Raw genomic sequence first — 19,667 nt, 5'->3', positions numbered from 1 at the left:
AACAGTGTTTATGGTATCTGAGAAGAAACAGCCAAGTAATGGGACACTGGAACGGCTGGGGAGGGGTCGCTACAGCAGGAGGCACAGCCCCAATCCACTACTCTGTCTAGGGCCATTACCTAACTGAATATAGTTTCTAAACCAACTGCATTAGGCATTTCATGCAGTTAGACAATTGTCTAAGAGGAGGATGAGGAAAATACTGACAAATTAAAAATACAAAATTAAGAGACTCAGTGTCACGCAACTGTGCCTAATCAATTCAAATATATATTTTAACATGAACAAGCACAAAGCAATGAGCGGGAAGATTCTTCTCATCTCACCTCAGTTCATGTCTCTCTTTCATCCAGTCTTTTAAGATCTGCTTGGACTCTGCATCCTGGTACATCTGGAACAGAAGACAAAGATTAAAATAGGATAGCATTACTACTACAATAAGCTCATTTATGTTCATCAAAAAACTCCACAATCAAGAGTAATGTTCATTCAAGTTACAGCATCATCTTCATGATGACAAAGATCTTCCACTTCATGGTATTTCTGAGACTACATATAAATATACAGATATACTTCTAAGTTTACTAGAGCTCACGCCTTCAAAAGAGGGATAAAATATTTACAACTCTAAGCCAATCAAAGCAACTAATGTAAAACAAACAGAAAAAAATCAAAAAGGGTGGCTGACCATGGCATAACAGGATATGCAACCATTCATAAACCTTTTTCTTCATATAACCCTGGTCTATATCATAAAAATAGGCATAGGTCTCTGCACGTGTGCAAACCATACAGGAAGCATTCCACTCCATATACTGTCAAGTGCTAAAGTCTGGTACAATGTAGCTTAAGATTATATTCACAGACTGAAATCCTTGTATAGTGTTCAGTCACTTGGTTAAGTCTTCTGCTCAGGAGAGTCACGAAGGAAGATCTCACCACTCCTTCCGAGTTGCAGCTACCCAAGAATTAAGTGTAGGGGCAATGCCACCAGCAAGAGCTGGGTATTGGGAACTCTGCTCACTCACGGGGGGAAAAATTTGGATTTTTCATACAAATGCATTTGCATTCCACAAAAACTGCATTCTCAATCCAAGCACTAAGAATTGCTAAAACAAAACATGTTTAGCCATTTTTGGATGCCCAACAAATCAGTTAAGACAACACCATCTTCTGACAAGAGCAGCAACATTTCTTGGCATACACAGCCCAACTACCTTTTTATCTTGCAATATATTACTCAAACCTAGTTACATTTTTAGTAAGCAAGGACACACTTGGTAGACTCTGGTATTAAATTAAGACAAGGAAAAGATGGCAGCTTCACACAGAGGGAGGAGAAAGTGCCAATGGAACTCAATGAAAAGATGGCACATATGAAGTTCTTTCATGGCTGTCATGTTATAAGACACTAAAGTTATGTACTTACTATAACACTAGTTCCTTTCATTCATGTCCATCTGATAAGGCATATGGGTCCCTGGAGCCACCTGTCAAATTTAATCTGGCCCCATTAGTGCTCCAGTCTTGAGTCCCTTAAGACCTTTCCCCTCGTGTAATACAACTGTCTCTCCAGATGTAATCTCAATCGAGGCCCAAAGAACTAAACTCTAGATTGTCTAAGAAACATAGACCATACAGGAAAAGGTAGGGGGAATGTGGGAGGGTTCTCTCACACGGGACATTCAGTTTGTCAAATCCGACAAAGGTCGGAAACCCATGGTTGGCTTCATGAAAGGAGACCTTTTAGGATAGTTGCACTGAAAGATGCTTTCGCCCTTGAAAAGCAGTCTAGTTTATAGTGACTGATGAAAGCAAGCATGGAAGACCAGATAGTAGCATCACAATTGTCATGTACTGAGGAAACACTAAAGGCCAAGAATATTATCCTCATTAACTATGTTGCATGTGCTTTCATTTTACAGGGTAAGGACTTGTTTGATTAGCATAAATAAAGGAGATGGACTTGGAGAGTCATCTGGAGAGAAACTTTGATACCTTTTGTACAAGCTTATTGGGAACAAAGACGACAAACAGCTGCATGTCTTTTCTGAAGGGCTTGGTTCTGTGAAGGCAGAAATACAGCTGTGAACATCTAAAGTGTGCAAGATATAGTCACCTTTGTTAGTGTAGATGAAAGAATAATGGCAGATGAAGAGCTTGAGATATGTTCAATTCTGAAGCAACTTTAGGGATAAAAGAGGGGTTAGTCCTCAGCAATTCCCCATCTGTGGAAAAATTATACAAGGAGGGGATAAAGACAGGGCCTGCAGTTCTAAAAATCCTCTGGCAGATGTAATTGCTACTAGGAGCATTCTTCTGATAAAGGGACTTGAGGTCTGCAGAGAATACAGGTTCAGAGGATTACTCAGGCCATTCAGGAGCAGATTTAGATCCCACAGCAGTACAGGCTCTGACTGGCAGTCTTAGTAGAACAATCCTTTTGAGAACCATCTTTCATGGCTTACGTGAGGTAACTGTTGGACCTATTAAGCCTTCATGAAAACTGGAGATTGCTGGAAGCAGAACTTTTTCAGACATGCTTTTGTTTCTCCATGATCAAACAGATGTTAAGAACTGTATGATGTGAGAAACACGAGTGGAGACAGTGTCAATGTTTCGATTATCATTCTGGAGGATAAATCTTTTCCATTTAGTATGGTAAACCTTTCAAGAGGAGTCTCTGAGAGATTTTGAGGTTGCTAACCATGTCTTTGGTTAGAGACTCACCCTTGGCCATCATTAGAATTTGAGAAGCCAAGCTGTTTATTTTTATTTATTTTATTTTAATTTACATTTGTTTACTGGGAAAGCCTGACTGGACACTGGTCCGTTTTCAGCGGAGGCCCGGGGAGAAAAACTCCATATAATATATATTAAAGCATCACACATTTTGTAATATAACAGAACGCACACTGGGAGAAGGTTAAAAATACAATATAGTTCAACAGTCAAACATTTCCTACTATAGCAGTTTCTCATTAACACACAGCAATAGTTTCCAGTAGAACATACAGGAAGAGGCAAGATATTCAGCAGGACATACAGGAAGAAGCAAGATATTCAGCAGGAAATACAGGAAGAAGCAAGATATTCAGCAGAACATACAGGAGGAAGAAAGATATTCAGCAGGACATACAGGAAGAAGCAAGATATTCAGCAGGACATACAGGAAGAAGAAAGATATTCAGCAGGACATACAGGAAGAAGCAAGATATTCAGCAGGACATACAGGAAGAAGCAAGATATTCAGCAGGACATACAGGAAGAAGCAAGATATTCAGCAGGACATATAGGAAGAAGCAAGATATTCAGCAGGACATACAGGAAGAGCTTAATAGAACAAGATTAGCAGCATTCTAGGCAGGGGCCTAGATCTAGGGTATACGGTAGATATAGGGTGGTGGTGAGCTAACTTTTATTTGTTAGGGGATCCCAGCAACAGAGAACAGTTATGTCTTAACCTGGGGCTGACATGGGCAGAGCTAGTTTGTTGTGTAGTGGGTTTTGAGAAATCTTTTAAATTGGGAGGTAGAGGTTGTGGAGGTTATGTGGTTTGGGAGTGTATTCCAGATTCTGGCAATAGAGCAGGCAAAAAGTTAACTTTAGGTTTGTGATGTCCAGCTGAGGCTTCCCCGGAGGGGTGAGTGATTAGATCCTGAATGGGATCCAGGTGCCAAGGGGACTTCCTGAAGTTGAGGTTTCAGAATTAGAAACGAGACACGTCTGGGCCAGAAGGGGCTAGGACTATAACCACTGTCTTGCACCTCATTGCCATGTGTAGGAACCTGAAGATTAGGGGATGACAGGGGTAAGCATAAAGAAGCCTCAGAGGCCACTGCTGAGACAGGGCATCTCTTGGCTCCAGCAGGAGGACCAAGTCAAAGAACATACCACACAGTGTTATGGGGAGAGGCGAAGCGATTGCAGAAAGGAGTGCTCAGATGGTGAAAAATCTGATTGGCTACTGCTGGAGTAAGAGATGATTCATGACACAAAAGGACAGCCCTGCTGAGCCCGTCTACAATTCAGAATTCTGGAGGTGTGCATTGCCACAAGAAAGCAGTGCAAGGCCATCACCCATTGCCAAAAGCTCACTGTATCCTGACATATGGGATAGGACCGGATTCCTTCACTGCTTGTTGATTTACCAAACTATAGTCATGCTGTTTGTTTGAATGGCTATCACACCTCAAGGAAGGCGGTTTCTGAAGTACCTGCAACACAAGTAGGCCCGCCCTCAACTTCAAAACATTTATGTGCAGCTTGACTTGTTTCTAATCCTTGATCTTGGACCATTCTCCCTTTGTAATGACCCCCCCCATACCCAGAGAAAGATGCGTCTGTGGTCATCATAACTACCAGCCCTGGGGTTACAAAGGATTTTCCCACAGCCACCACCTCAGGTGTGACTAGAATGAATGTGTGATGACGGTCTTGGATAGACTGTGTACGCATTTAGGCCAGAGACCCAAAACTTTCAGAACTAGAGCTACAGAAGGAGATGGCCTGAGAAGTAATGCGTGGATGGCTGTTCTCAAGGTATGAAGTCTTTCTCGCGGTAAGGAAATTATGGACAGTAATATCTAGCCTGCAACCAATGAACAGAATTGTCTGAGCTAGTGTCAGGTTGGACTTCTAAAGACTGACCATTAGAAAGTTGCAGAGGCTAAGGAAATGACATTTGTTTCAATGGAATTCAACGATGGGTCTGCTAGAAGCCAGTCATCTAGGCAAAAGGGCACATAATTCTGGCCTAGTCCTAGGGGAGCTCTTCCAACTGTGGACACAGAAAATGACAGGACTTTGAACTGGTAGTGACTGGCTCCTATCCAGAAGTGCAGAAATCTCTTAGACTCCTTAACAATCTTTATATGAAGGTAGCAGTCATGCAGGGCAATAGAGAACATCCAATCATTTGTCCCAAGACAGTGCAGAATTGATTGGTTGCACCATAACCATTCTGAAGCAGGTCTTGTTCATAGGTTCATAGATTAGTACTAGGCTAACTGCTCTTGCAAGTCATTTTAAGCCTAGCCAGTTATCCCTTGTGAGACTCAAACCCTGCACCTTGTGTTTGTAAGGCAAACACCTTAACCAATAGGCCATAACTGCTTAGGAGGCTGAGGTCCAGGATGGACATGAGGGTCCTGTCTTCTCTTTGGAACCAAAAGGAACACTAAATTAAAGCCTGACCCTCTCTGGTCTGGTCTTGTGGGTCCTCAGACTGCTCTTTTTACTTGAAAAGAACCATCTTTTGGACTTTCACCTGACTGGGTCAGACACTGGGCAAGGACTGCTGGACTAAGGAATATGGAAACCTGGAATGGAATAGCCCTTATAGATATCCCTCTCACTCATTTGTCATGCTTGATAACCTGCCACTAGGCTAGGTGGAGGGACAGATGTCCCCTGTCTCCACAGAGGAGCAGCTGGGTAGACCTTCGATGGATACCATTACTTATGGTCCAAAAAAGTATCCACGGTTTTCTGGAACCCCCCACCGTGGCAAATGGGCTGCCACTGTCACCACTGTCAGAAGGTGAATCAAACTGTTATCAATTAGACTTCTTAAGCCAGAAACATCAAAGTCCCTTTTGGTTCCTACTACATTATGTCTGGGGAAATTGAACTTTAGTCTGATAGCAGAAAGGGTCTTACCATGCTGTTCATTCTTCAGCATTCTTTCCCTCACTACAGGTCTAAACATGGATGACCCATCAAAAGGGTTATTAGTGAAGAACGTTTTGAAGTCCCCAAACTCACATAGGTGCAGCCATGCATGGCATTTCACCGTTATCCCTGAAAAGGTCACCCTATTTGCTCCACTAGCTGCACTGTGCATAAGAAGCATGAAGAGACTAGCCATGTTCAACACAATAGTTACAGTAGTGTCGAGTTATGTATGTTCAACACAATAGTCACGGTAGTGTCGAGTTACGTATGTTCAACACAATAGTCACGGTAGTGTCGAGTTACATATGTTCAACACAACAGTCACGGTAGTGTAGAGTTATGTATGTTCAACACAATAGTCACGGTAGTGTCAAGTTATGTATGTTCAACACAATAGTCACAGTAGTATCAAGTTACTTACTGGACTGTCAGAAGAAGGTTCTTCAGTGTAAATAAGACCTACTGAACAAGATCTCTATGGAACTTGTTCATGTATATGGCATAATTCAATGCCTTTAAAGCAAATGTGCCCAAAGTCTATAACTAGTCCATCACACTGGAGTCCTTATTGGGTGGGTGGATGGAAGAATAGTCTAACAGCTCTCTTTCAGTAGCTGCCAACATGATGAGGATCACTGCTGAAGATTTTTCCCCCAGTGTTTGTTATTTGGAAGGTGCAGTATCCTGTCAGGTTCACAGGGTACTACTTCATAATTACCTTTTGAATGCCACAGCATCCAGACTGTCAGATCAATAAGTCTGCCTGCTTCTAAAGGGAAGTCTGGGGAGTTCTGTTGACCCCCTGAGTCAGAATTTAAAGTGGGAGACTTCAAATAGGGGTCTAGGTGCTTCCTTTTGCACATACACTTTTTGGCTAAGGGGAGGAGTATCCAGAATCCTTTAAGGACCAAAGCTACTGTTGAGAAGGGGGATTAAGGCTCAGGGTCTAGCTCTGACCCATGGATCCCTGATGAGGAGGCAAGTGTGTCCCGGGACAGAACTGTACCTGTTGGGACCTATGGCACTCTTCTAATAGAAGAGCCAATCATCCTCCCTAACACTTCAAAAATAAATGTACCTCCGTAGGGTCCAGTGACCTTACCCCAGCTGTTGGATCCAACACACCTTTCAGAAAAACTCTCACAAGAGTGGGAGGCTCTAACATCAGCAGATTGGATGGCACCTATGAGGAAATCGGAGTCAAACAGTCAAAAGCCAAAAACCCAGACAGTAATACCAGAACCAAAACTAATCGATGTGATGCAATTATTGAGGCCACCAGCCAGATCCCTTGCTCTTGAGACCATCGTGGCTCAGACAAGGCTGGAGCAAAAAAAAAAAAGGTCAGATCTAAACACCTCAGTGCTGAAGTTAGATAAGACATCTGCATTGATGATACAAGCCCTGGGAGTGAGAATGGAGCTAAAGAAGCTGGACCTGAAGTAAATCAGTGAAGGAATATTAATCAAGGTAAAATGCATGGATCTGACCATATTCAGAGCTGAAGGGGATGGAATAACTCCCATCTCTACCTGGGTCCTTAAAAACTTTTGCATCAAGCAGTTCAAATCTGCATTAGAAGCAGTCCTGCAAAACCTAAACAATATGTTTGAAAGAGCTGAAGAGGATTTTGAAGGGTGATGGTCTGGTTTGTCTACAGAAATTTATTTTCTGGGGAAAACCTGCAGCATAATCATTTGCAATGGAACTGGATCTGGAGGAGGGATACAAGTGGGATTATGGGCTATCGAAACCTCAATCCTCAGCTGTTTCAGAGTCCAGGAGGAAGACTTCTGGATCTGTCTCTCTCTTATGGATCAAATTCCTTCAGCTTCAAATGTTTTTTTTAAGGGTTTCTAACATTTTGGAGCCTCTGGATCTGAGCGAAATAAACATTTGAGAATCAATTTATTTCGTCAGCTAAAGCTCATGGGCCAAATCCCTTGCATATCTCACAGTCCACTGAGAGATGGGGATGCCTAGGGAAGTTATGTGCAATCTAGTAAACATGGTCAACCCTTTGAAAAAACACAGTAAATTCTACAAAACTGAAAATGCACTAAATGAGTTCAAAACACTTAACTAATGTTTTTCCCCCACCAGAAAATGCATGTTTTTTTTTTTTCAAACACATCACTTGTGACATACGCAAATTTACATTCATATAAAAGTAATCACACTATAATTAACAAACATTATACTTCATATATATTGCTATATATCATATAAACTACATAACATTACATAAACTATTCAATTCTTGCCTTTTTTTAAACATCTTTATTAAACCATCACGTATTGCACAGGTAATCATATTTATATAAATGAAAAACCACACATTTTACATCACAAACCATACTCACACACTCTCAGTTGCAAACATTATACATCACTTATAATCTACCCAATCTTTTTTCAAACATTACATTGCTCATTTAAGTCCTGCCACCTTTTAAACCTCACTCCTCTCTTGTATGTATTGTTCCACAATCCTATTTTCTGATGTCGTTTGTTCCCACCCTTTTCTACGGGTATCAGTTCCAGTTGTTTTATCTCGGTTACCATATTCACTACTTCTAGTACAATTGATTCAGATTTCCATTACCTAGTAATTGCTTTTTTGACAGCCACCATTATTAAACACAGCAAGGCCTTACCATGTCTAGGCAACTCAGATTCTGTATCATAGCTCAGAAAAGTCATCTCCCTCATCAAACCAACCTGCCCTTCCAACATCTCCGACAGTGCATCCCACAGGGAACCATTAAAGTCTGCCAACTCATTGCACTCCCATAAAATATGTTTACCTCTCTTCTCCATCACACCTCCAACATTTGCTGTCTGCCTGAGGTATAGAAATATCTACGCAAACATTTCCAGGCAAAAATCCTATATATTCTAGATTTTGTTGTATATCTGGGAGACATACATATATCCTCCCATCGTTTCTTTTTGAATTGCTTATCCATTTTCTCTTCCCAAGCTTTTCTAAGCTCCTCTGATTGATTTGTACAGTTATGCAATATTTTACATGCTCTACTAATTATTCCGTTCTGTTCTAGATTATACTATAAGGTCTACCAGTACTGGTCTTTTATTTAGGACCCCCCTATTTCTTTCTCTTTGCCCAGACTCTGACATCAATCCCTGATAGGGAAGGCAATCTCTAACCTGCAGTTTAAATAAATTTTGTGTCTTCCCATTCTATCATCTTTCCCTATCTAGTTATTTGCTCCCAATACCTTAGTTCCTTTGCCAGTTTTCTCCTATAAATTCCAGCCCCCTCTTGCCTATTGTCTGTATTCCTAATGGCAGTCATCCCTATCAGCAGGATCTCCTTTTTCCATTCCCGTGATGGCTTAGTTCTTAGAATACTTTCTGCTACTTTATGGATATAATATTCTTTATGATTACTCTTATTCTCCTTAAAGGTCTGAATCCAAAATCCCAGTCTACCCTTGTTTCTTGAGCTTCCCTCCTGTTTCATCATCATACCTTTCCACTTTGAAATATATTTTTCTGCTTGTGTTATGTACAGGAGTCTTAACTGTGCAGCTCTGAAATACCCCTTCAAATTGGGTAAACCTAATTTGCCCTGTTCTACTGGAAGAATCAGCTTAACCCATTTGACTCCTGCCATCTCCGCCTCCCAGATAAAATCCTTCAACTCATCATCAATTGCTATCCACAACTTCTCCTCTGGTTGATACAAATATGCCTGACCTGTGTATAAAACTAAAGGGACTTAACATTTTAACTGCTTGTATCTTTCTACCTTTATCTGTATAACAAAGCTTACATTTTCTCAGTTTTTGTATTATCTTTTTAGTGTCTTCCCACATATCCTTAACTGCCACACTAGAATAATTGTTAATCCATACTCCTAAATACTTCATTTTATCATCATGTCCACATAAATATAGATATACCTGAACCAATTCACTTGTGGGCACAATTTACCATTAATGCCTTTGTTTTAGCTTCATTAATTTTTGTATCCTGAAAAGATCTGAAATGGTTTCAAAATGTTCCACAACACTGTAATTTCTATTTGTGGTGTTGCCAGGTATAAAATATCACCTGCAAATAATGCCAGCTTTTCTTGACTACCATACCAGTTATAGCCTTGAATTTCTGAGTCTCTTATTTTCTTTGTCAATGGTTCTGAATATAATGCAGTGATAAAAGGGAAAGAGGATACCTCTGCCTGGTTCCTCTGCTCAAGCAGAAATCATCGCAGAGGAACCCACCCACTTTAGAGGGATACAAGAGAGATTTGATCTGAAAATTAATCAACCTTATTTTTTCAGGAAATGCAAATGCTTCCACTGCCCTGCTCATAAAGTCCCAGTTTACTCTGTCAAATGTTTTCTTTGCATCAAGACCCATCAACAACAATGGTATTTTCTTAAATTCTGCTTCCCTTTGGATCATCAATGTTCTGTTAATGTTGTCAAATGTTTGCCTCCCCTCTGCAAACCCACACTGATCAATATCTATTAGTTTTGGCATTACTTTTGTCAGTCTTCTAGCCATTATAGATACGAACAGTTTATAATCATGGTTTAGTTTTGAAACGGGCCTGTATGAAAGCTGGATCTGATGGATCTTTACCCTCTTTAGGTATCACAGCTACCACTGCTTTCTTCCAGGATGTTAGTACTTCTCCTCCTCTTAAAATACTGTTAAAAAAACCTTCCAGATGTTTTATCATTTTTTCCGTCCTAGTTTCCAAACGTCCATAGGAATACTATCTACTCCTGGAGACTTTCCTGTAAATTGCTTATACATCACAATTTTTATCTCTGCTCTTCCTATCCTAACCATTAGTAATTGAGCCTCGTCTACCTCTAACCTTGGCATATTTAATTCTTCCATAAACATTTTCATTTGTATCTTTTCTTGATTTTCATATTTCTCTGCTTCAGAGACACTCTCATAGAATTTGAGAAATATTTCTAATACCTCCACATGATGTCCTTGTTTTAGGCTCCTTAAGTTTGGTGACAGCCCTTTCTACTTTATGTTGACTTAGTCATTCTGCTAAAAGTTTCTGTGCTCTAGTGTTATCAAAAAACAGTTGCCTAACAGCAACCTTTCTAATCTTGTTCATACTATTGAGGTAATCCCTTATTTTCTGTCCAGCATTCTGCAGCTGATCCTGTTCTTGTTCTGTGAGATTCACCCTATTCTGCAACACTTTAAAATTTGTCAATCCCTCTAAATAATTCTTGGTACTTAACCATAGCTCCCTTTTATTTCCACCCTATTTTTAAACTCCCTCTCAATTTTTTCCCACTCCCTAGCTATATTTTCAGAAGAAATTTCTATTCTAACAGTTCTTGAATAATCTCCACTAACCCATGCCTTAAATTCCTCTCTTTTCAACAGATAGGTAGGAAAGTGCCAATGTCTCATTTTTATTCCATTACCCTCTGCTTTTATTTTAGCTAATATTGGTGTATGATGTGAAATAGTTATTGGGTTAGTATCAAGACCTTCAATTAAATGTACATGTTCCTGTGAAATGTAAATTCTGTCTAGCCTAACCCAGTTTTTATATTGTGGGGAATAATATGTAAATTCACTCCAAACTCCTAATAGTGAATTCACATCTTCCATGCCAAATATTTTCATAAATGTCTTCAGAAATCTACCCTCCTTTGTTATATTTTCCCTTCTGGGCCCCCCACAGACACATCTTCATTGTTGCAAATTGTTAGTGTGTGTTTAACAGTAAATAAAAGATTAAAAATCTATTCTGCTGTAAATATGCTGAAAGATAAACGATAAAATAAAAACTTTGTTTTAATGTAGGAATATAGCTTAGCAATGTAAAATGGCATTCATGCTGTGTGACATAGCTCTGGCTGAAATAAGTGAAAAACAAGGAACATCTATTAATGGACATAAGATATTTCCTGAAAGATATGCTTTTTCAATATCAGCAGCAGAACAGTTTGATGTATTTTCACAGATGTTTCCTTTCAGACTCCTGTGATAGAATCAGCAGAAAACAATTCTGAAAGGCAAACATTGTGTGCATTCCTCACATCATCAGCAGAAGTGCTTACAAGTAAATACTAAATGGTTTCATAGAAGGACAACAGAAAAGTCTAAAAACAGACATTACGTGATTTCCCACAAAAGCCCAAAAAAGATACCAAGAGAAAAACAGGATCTAAAGTGCATGCCTAAAAGAGTGTATAAGAACTGCAAATCAAACTATGTTAGAGGTGCTGGTAGGAACACACTTGTTCCGAGGTATTGTAAAGGAAAATGAAAAGTTATCTTCCATGTTGATCGTAAAGTAAAACTTTGTACAGCTATGCTACAAACTGACAAAAAGAGTATGCGTCATTTGTTATAAAAATAAGTTATTTATTAGTAACTATGTTTACAGTAAAAATTGTATTGTGCTGCAAAATATATTTTCTCATCATTGCAGGTTGCAAGGCTCTGTGTTTTAAACAGACTACAGATGCAGTCATGCAAAACCTCTGTCTCTCTAATTCAGCAGTAAACAGCCGGCAAGACTTTGGTTCCAGCAAGTTCCAGTACAGCATGCAGGACTTTCCATCAGAAATTTTTCACAAATCAAGTTCCAGTCCCCACGTATAAGTAATAGTCCTTGACTTTTCTTAAGATCCATTACGGTAGTTTTAGGTGGAATGTAAATACATGCCAGTGTAATCCTCCTCCCTTGCCAGTAGCCCTTTAGTACAACAAAGCTGTCATTACCATCTTATCTTCTATAACTAATGGAGCTCCTCTTGCAATTAATACAAGCACTCCTCTTTTCCTTTGACCCAGGTATTCCACTGAATAACCATCCTGAGAAACTTTCTTTATTAAATTCATGTTCAATTCTTTCTAAGAACAGCTATTTACACTCAGTTCACTACTCTTTTTTTTTTGTATTCATCTGAGGCCCTTCACATTTAAAGGCATTACAGAAAGCATAATTGTATTAAAACGTTATTATTCCTAACTTTAATGTATAACACTTTTTTGGATGAATTTCTAGCTCCAGCTTTTGTGTTAGATGCATACACTGTTTGGTAGGTTGAACCTTTATATAGTTTCTTGTCATGTCCATTTATGCCTATGTCACATCGTATGAAACATTTTATTTTATTGAAAGTCCTCAAAAAAAAAACATACACCCCAATATCCCCTAAAACTATTAACGTAATATTAACACACAAAACTATGTACATCTTCAAATACTGACGTTTTACCCTCCTAATAGGAATTGAAGTCCAATACTGACAGCCACACTCACAGACCTGAGTTAAAAGGAAGGCTATCCATGCCAAGATGCATGGTGCAGCCTGTGCTTCTACTAAGTGCTGACTGATATGGTCTTATCTTTATAGCTCTCCAAGCTGGGAAAAACTGAATGTTTTCAGAGAGCATTAACTAACTTGGGAAAGCCCCTGAATATTTTCAGAGAACATTATCTACCTTGGGAAAATCCCTGGATGCTTTAAGAGATTATCATCTCCTAGCCAATTTCTCTTTTCTTTTTTTTCCGCTCAGCTAATCATGCTACACCAGACTGTAGCCATTTTCTCTATCAGATTGTCTCCATGGAGACATGACAGCCAGGCAGCCAGGTCTCTTTATCAGATCGTTTCCATGGAAACACGAAGACCAGCTGCAGAATTGTTACTGAGCATACATGTATATTAACTGTATAAAATTTTGTTTTGCCATATTTTTGTTTGCTATAACTGTGGAGCTTTTCTAACCGGGCTTCCACTGAAAATGGACTTTTAAACCCAGTGCACTCTCCCGGTCAGCAAATGTTACTAAATAAATAAATAAATGTATTTGCTAGAAAAAGCTTCATAATATTCAGTGTTCTTTTTCATGTACTTGCTCTCTCTCAAAACTTTTACAAAATCAATCTAAGGTCTTTAATTCAGTCATTCACCCACAGAAGAATCAGAAAAAGTACATTTTTCGTTCATCATGCTTTTTAACCAGGTTTTTTTTTTACATTGCAGTGCCTACATTTCTTAAAATTGAACACAAAAAAGGGGGGGCAGCAGCAGCACCTGTTTACACCCCATATTGCACTTCAAAATAAATGAAAAAAATTACTTTATACCATGTAAAGAAAACCACATGCCACAAGATTTGTACTTAAGAAAAAAAACTTTACTTACAGTTTACTTTTTCCCTCTTCCCCTCCACAAAGCACTTTCACAAACATTAATGACATGAAGGGATACGCTTTAGAGTGCCCCACAAGTCCAAGAAATTCTGAAAAAGTCCAGTATTTCCAGATTTTCTTGTTCTGTTCTATTTCACAAATATAATTACTGCATTGTAATCTCACATTAAATTACTGGTGTTATTACTGTTCATTTCTAACATCCTCTCTCTTGATTTTTCTAGTCAACTCAACTCTCAAACTCCTTCCTTCTCTCCAACATTTTCCATTGAAAAATTTGAAAAGGTTTCACAGGTACAGCCCTCTGTGGTCTTGATTACCAGAACAACAACAAGCAATCTCCTTCTGTTTCATAGCTTACATCTTTATTACTATTTTTATTTATTTATTTTATTTATTTATTTTATATCTGTTAACCGGGTTAATCTGGCTGAGCTTTTGGCACATTTTCAGCAGAGACCCGGGGAGAAAAGCTCCTCTGGACTAGAAAACAATTTATTAAATTTTAGTAACATAGTAGTAACAATCAGCTATATTAAAGTCGAGGCTGTATTCTTATAGCCAGGTTTGGAGCATACACATGAGGTGCCCTTTCGAGTAACACCTGCTGTGGAATATCAGTCCAGTTGCTTATTTCTGCTTTCGTAAAATAAATGCAGTCTGTTCCTTCCAGCTTCTCTGGTATAGCTGAAAATCTCAAGTTTTCCCTATGTGCTCTGTCCTCGAATTCTATTTTTTTTTTCAGACATCTCTTCCTGAGCAGTCTCATTCAGCTAACCTTTTCTTCATTTCGACCTCTGATTTTTGCAGCTTTATCATTCATCTGAATATTTGTTTAAAGCTTCTTTCATTTTTTTCCAGTCTTTTGTTGCTTGTGTTGATATACTCCATCAGTGTTTTGTTTATTTTAACCAGGTCTGTATGAGAGTCTACTTTAAAATGTCAACTTACCAAAATGTCGATATTCACAAAATCAAGACCACATCATTGAAACTTCATAAAGACGAACTCTCGGAACGTTGCAATTTAACTCTGGGAAAATCACCACTGGGCCACTAATAAATTTAATACGAATGGACGCAATCTAAACTCACCAACGTGGGGGCTGCACCCCCCTCCCCACACTCCCACTAACTAAACATACCAACTCCAAGACTGCACTACAGTGGAGAACAGGGCAAAGGTCACCATGGTGGCCCAGTGATGACTGTCCCAGAGTTAAATTGAGACATTACCGGAGTTCAGCTTTATGAAGTTTCAATGTTGTGGTGGTGGTGTTGTGAACGTAGACATTCTGGTAAGTCGATGTTTCAAAGGGGATGCCTGTATGCAATTTTCTTGTATTTTCCTGTAGGTTATCGGAAGTCATGTCTGATAATTGTATTGCTTTTTGATGAACAGCTGCAGAACTTTCCCCAGGCAGCGTTTCTTCCTCAGTTTTTGTAGCTGATTTTTTCCAGGTCTTGTGTATTCCTTTATTCCTGGCTTCCAGGCAGTGCACTTACTATCCAATTACTGAAATGTACCCATAAGCACAAGTCTCCTAGCCTTCTCTGCTGAGTTTCTGTTTTCACACTGGGAGAGCTAGAAATAAGCTCTTAATCAATGTGCAGCCATCTTGGAAGTCTTCACTAAAGGTTTTCTAGCAACTATGTTAAGTACAAATGGTACCAACACTCCAGGAACTATCCCAACAAAAAAAGAGTGCACACCAGCTGGAAATATGTAACAAAGTAAGAGGTTACAAATACTCCCCAATAAACGAACTTCCTATAAATAACTAAAAAAAGATTGCTACTACTACGTCTGACAGAAAAGAGAACAATGGGAAAACTCCATAAGGAAAAGGGGCTACAACATAGCAACAATTTCACTAACTAGAACTATGAGACCAGCAGTAGTAAAGCTTTAAGAGCAGTAGCTCTAAAACAATTAGACAAGTTTACAAGAAAGCTCTTCCAAATCTAAAACTGTAGAGCAACACTTAGCTGAACTGGAGAATGCTTCTGTTCACAAAGGTGGCAAATGAGATCTGAGGTAACTAGAAGAGATGCATTATGGAAGGGAAAATTCTTAAGGGGCTTGAGGCAAGAGCACTAATGTGACCAGATATGTTCCAAGGGGCTCGAGGACCAATATGTTGGATCGGATGAACTGAATGAAAAGGATCTAACAGATGGCAGTGCTACTGCAGACATAAGATCTAAAATCCAACACATTTACAGTGATTCCACACGGCTGAATAAATATAAAAAAATAATTTATTCCAAGGAAAAACAAGTGAGCGCTTTCACGGATATCATCCGCTTCATCAGACTAGAATGACAAATTGTTACCAAAGAATATATATATATCTGTATGTGTATGTAATATAATAAATATTGCTAAAAATGTCACATAGTATCCTATCCTTAAATATTCTATTGGTCTTGCCTACAAGCCTGTACACATGTTCATATAGGTGGACATTTCATGCATCCATCACTAGGATTCAAGATAGAAAGTGCTTTCTATGCTGACTACCGAACAAAGAATGTAGTTTACTTTTGTTACTGTATCTCATATGTCCTGCGTTTTATGTAGGCAAGACCAAAAGAATATTTGAGGATAGGATACTGGAGCATCGGAGAGATATTAAGAACGGAAAGGAAACCAGTGCTTTAGCTATGCATTTAGCTGAAGGAGGACCAAGGCATAGCTTCAAGTTTTTGGTGTTAGAAACCATGCACAGTACCATGAGAGGAGGTGATTTGGTTAATAGAACTGAATCTAATGAACAGAAATGGATTATAAGGTTTCAGGCAGACAAACCCCCAGGCCTGAATAATAAAGTTTCTCTAAAGCAATTTCTTAAGGCTAGAGCTCTTAAACATTGATTTTAATTTTATCAATGAATGTTTTTATTATTATCATTGCTACGTCAAACAGTATTTGCATTGATTTTATATATATATATATATATATATATATATATATATATATATATATATATATACACACACACACACACACATGTATATATTCTTATATCTACATATACACACACACATACATACACATGTATATATTCTTTGGTAACAATCTGTCGCTTATATGTCAGAGATTTTAGGACTATTCTTATTTATGCTTTTACTATTTGAATGTGTTAATATTACTTACTATGAGCTAGTTTTTCACTGTGATCCAGCATTTTAGAGGTTAATTATGTATTTAAGTCATTAACCTAGTTGATTGGCTAATTTGAATGTATAAAAGCAAGTTTTTTTATGCTGTTTCTCATTCTAGTCTGATGAAGCAGATAATATTCGTGAAAGCGCTCGCTTGTTTTTCCTTGGAATAAATTATTTTCTTATATTTATTCAGCCGTGTGGAACCAGTGTGTTTTTACTCAATTTTGATCAACTTATCACATTTGGCTCCTCAGTCAGTTTCAGGGATTTTTGTCTTTTACATTTATAGTGATCCCCATAATAAAGTTACTGGAGGAAATGGCTCCAACTCTAATTCAACAGGTCCTCTGAAACCAGACTACAGCAGCAGTTATAAAATTATGCCCAATGGCAATATCAGAAAGAAAAGTCAGGTTACCAGTATTAATAAAAGTAGAACAGGGTTTTTTTTTAAGTCTTGATCAAAGTTATATCAGCTTCTTTACCAGCAGATACACATACGGCCAAAGCATTTTGTATGTACATTTGTAATATATCTCTAACACCATAAACTTAATGGTTGTGTTACAGAAATGCAATAATTTCTAAATGTTGCAACTACTTGAGTAATGTTGTCATACCTCTCAATCTCCAAGCAATAAAAACTCATAGCACAGGATCAGGAAAAGGAACACTTTCTTATTTCAAAAATAGAAAGCCTTTACATACACCTATAAATCGGATTGATTTCATAAGGAACATTGTAAATCTGGGAAGAACAAGGCTAAATTTAAGGGACAAAATCATAGCTGTAATTTGAGAGGTAGGGATATTATATCACTACAAATCATAGCTCTATGCCTAAACTGTAAATTGAGAGGTATGGATATCATATCACTACAAATCATAGCTCTATGCCTAAACTGTAAACTGAGAGGTAGGGATATTATATCACTACAAATCATAGCTCTATGCCTAAATTGTAAGTTGAGAGGTATGGATATTATATCACTACAAAATCATAGTTGTAGCCTAAACTGTAAATTGAGAGGTATGGATATTATATCACTACAAATTATAGCTGTATGCCTAAACTGTAAATTGAGAGGTATGGATATTATATCACTACAAATCATAGCTCTATGCCTAAATTGTAAGTTGAGATGTATGTATATTATATCACTACATATGTTAGAGAGCACATAGTGATTTCTTACAACTATAAGCAATTTTATGCACAGCAATGTGGTTCACCAATGAAATAGGACGAGAGGCAGTCAGGATGGGCAAACAATTCAAGAACAGGAATAAGGGAAGGAAATATAAACAGACAGCAGGAGTCAAAAAGTTAAAACAGACAGGTAAACAGACTGTTTGAGCAAATAAAAAGCCAATAAATGTATTGCTGCTCTGTCAGCCATAACAAAAAAGGCAAGAACCCAGATATTTTTGGGTTATCTCTTTTCTCTGACAAGAAAACCAATCATGCACAAGTCCTCTCCAGCTAAAGAATGCAAGTGCACTGAATGTGAATCACTTATTTCCTGTATAAAATTCACTTAATCATTACCAAGTAAACACGTTCAAGTATTCTCACCAAGCAAAATGGACTTCAGTACAGTAGACAGTGCCCATCAGTATCATGCTCAAAAGTATCAATCTAATTTTAATCCTGGCATACATATTATTCTCTCAAAACACACACAGTTCTTTACTTTTTTCCCCATGACAGTCATCCCTGCTAGCAAATGAACAAAGCCTCTTGCACAAGCTATGGGCCCATCTATTTCACTGGATGACCATACTTAAACTCACTTGTTTCCTGGGGACCAAAGTTGACTGACAAGAGTGGAAGCTTTGTGCACTAGGGGAGTAGGTTTTTTAAGCCTTATATTCTTGCTTTTTTCCAAGCTTTACCATCTCCTTTGCATGAGCATTAACATCCAAGGAGATGGTATAGTAGGCCTTTGCGTAGTCCATGATTCTACAAGCAACACACTCAACTGGCACTGACACCCTCCCAACCCTCTTGAGATAGCAACCTCATGTGATCTCAGTCTCTGTGACTCAGCATAGGAAATGTTTACAATACAGAAAGTCAACACCCAAAATGTTAGAAGTCTGAAAAAATAAAAGAAGTAATTAAGACTATTAACAGAAATTCATGTGATGTAAATAAAACTTGTTACTGTGTGGATAAATTAATAAAGTCTTGCCACAATAATATACGGGAATAAGTCAAAGGAAGGGAAAACAAAATAAATCAAATGCTATCATGAAGCATTAAACTGAGACAACGATAAAGCAATTAAGACAAGAAGTGTCACTGTTAGAAGAATATAGAAGTGGGAACAGATCAACAAAAATACTTAGATGTGATAAAAGCAGTGACAAGTATTAAAACAGACCAGGATCTATCACACACTACAATAAACTCTCAATTAACCAGAACTCAAGCAAATGTCAAAAAAAAAACTCAAAGAAATACAGTAATATTTTCATGTGTCCCCGCACAGAAACATACCTTATGTTTTTAGAGTTTTAAAAAGGAAGACAGGAATAAATTCCCTATCTCCCCAACCTGAGAACAAGTTAAACCAAACAAATAGTACAGGGTACAGTATTAGTCAGGCATGTTTTTAATAGTAACTCTCAAGCAA

The 19,667-nt window shown here is 38.3% G+C and overlaps 1 protein-coding gene across 1 annotated transcript in view; it reads right to left on the bottom strand.

Moving 5' to 3' along the window:
- Positions 1 to 19,667, bottom strand: part of NT5DC2 (5'-nucleotidase domain containing 2) — a 996,759-nt gene that overhangs the window by 88,088 nt on the left and 889,004 nt on the right. The window contains exon 13 of the mRNA XM_044078885.1: positions 327 to 391. Within this exon, the coding sequence (XP_043934820.1) occupies positions 327 to 391 (65 nt within the window). The remainder of the gene's footprint in view (positions 1 to 326; positions 392 to 19,667) is intronic.

Source organism: Protopterus annectens, chromosome 7.part1 (genome assembly GCF_019279795.1).
Source record: "Protopterus annectens isolate FY-2018-M chromosome 7.part1, PAN1.0, whole genome shotgun sequence".
NCBI lineage: Eukaryota > Metazoa > Chordata > Ceratodontiformes > Protopteridae > Protopterus > Protopterus annectens.
This window is presented reverse-complemented; position numbering and strand designations above follow the sequence as displayed.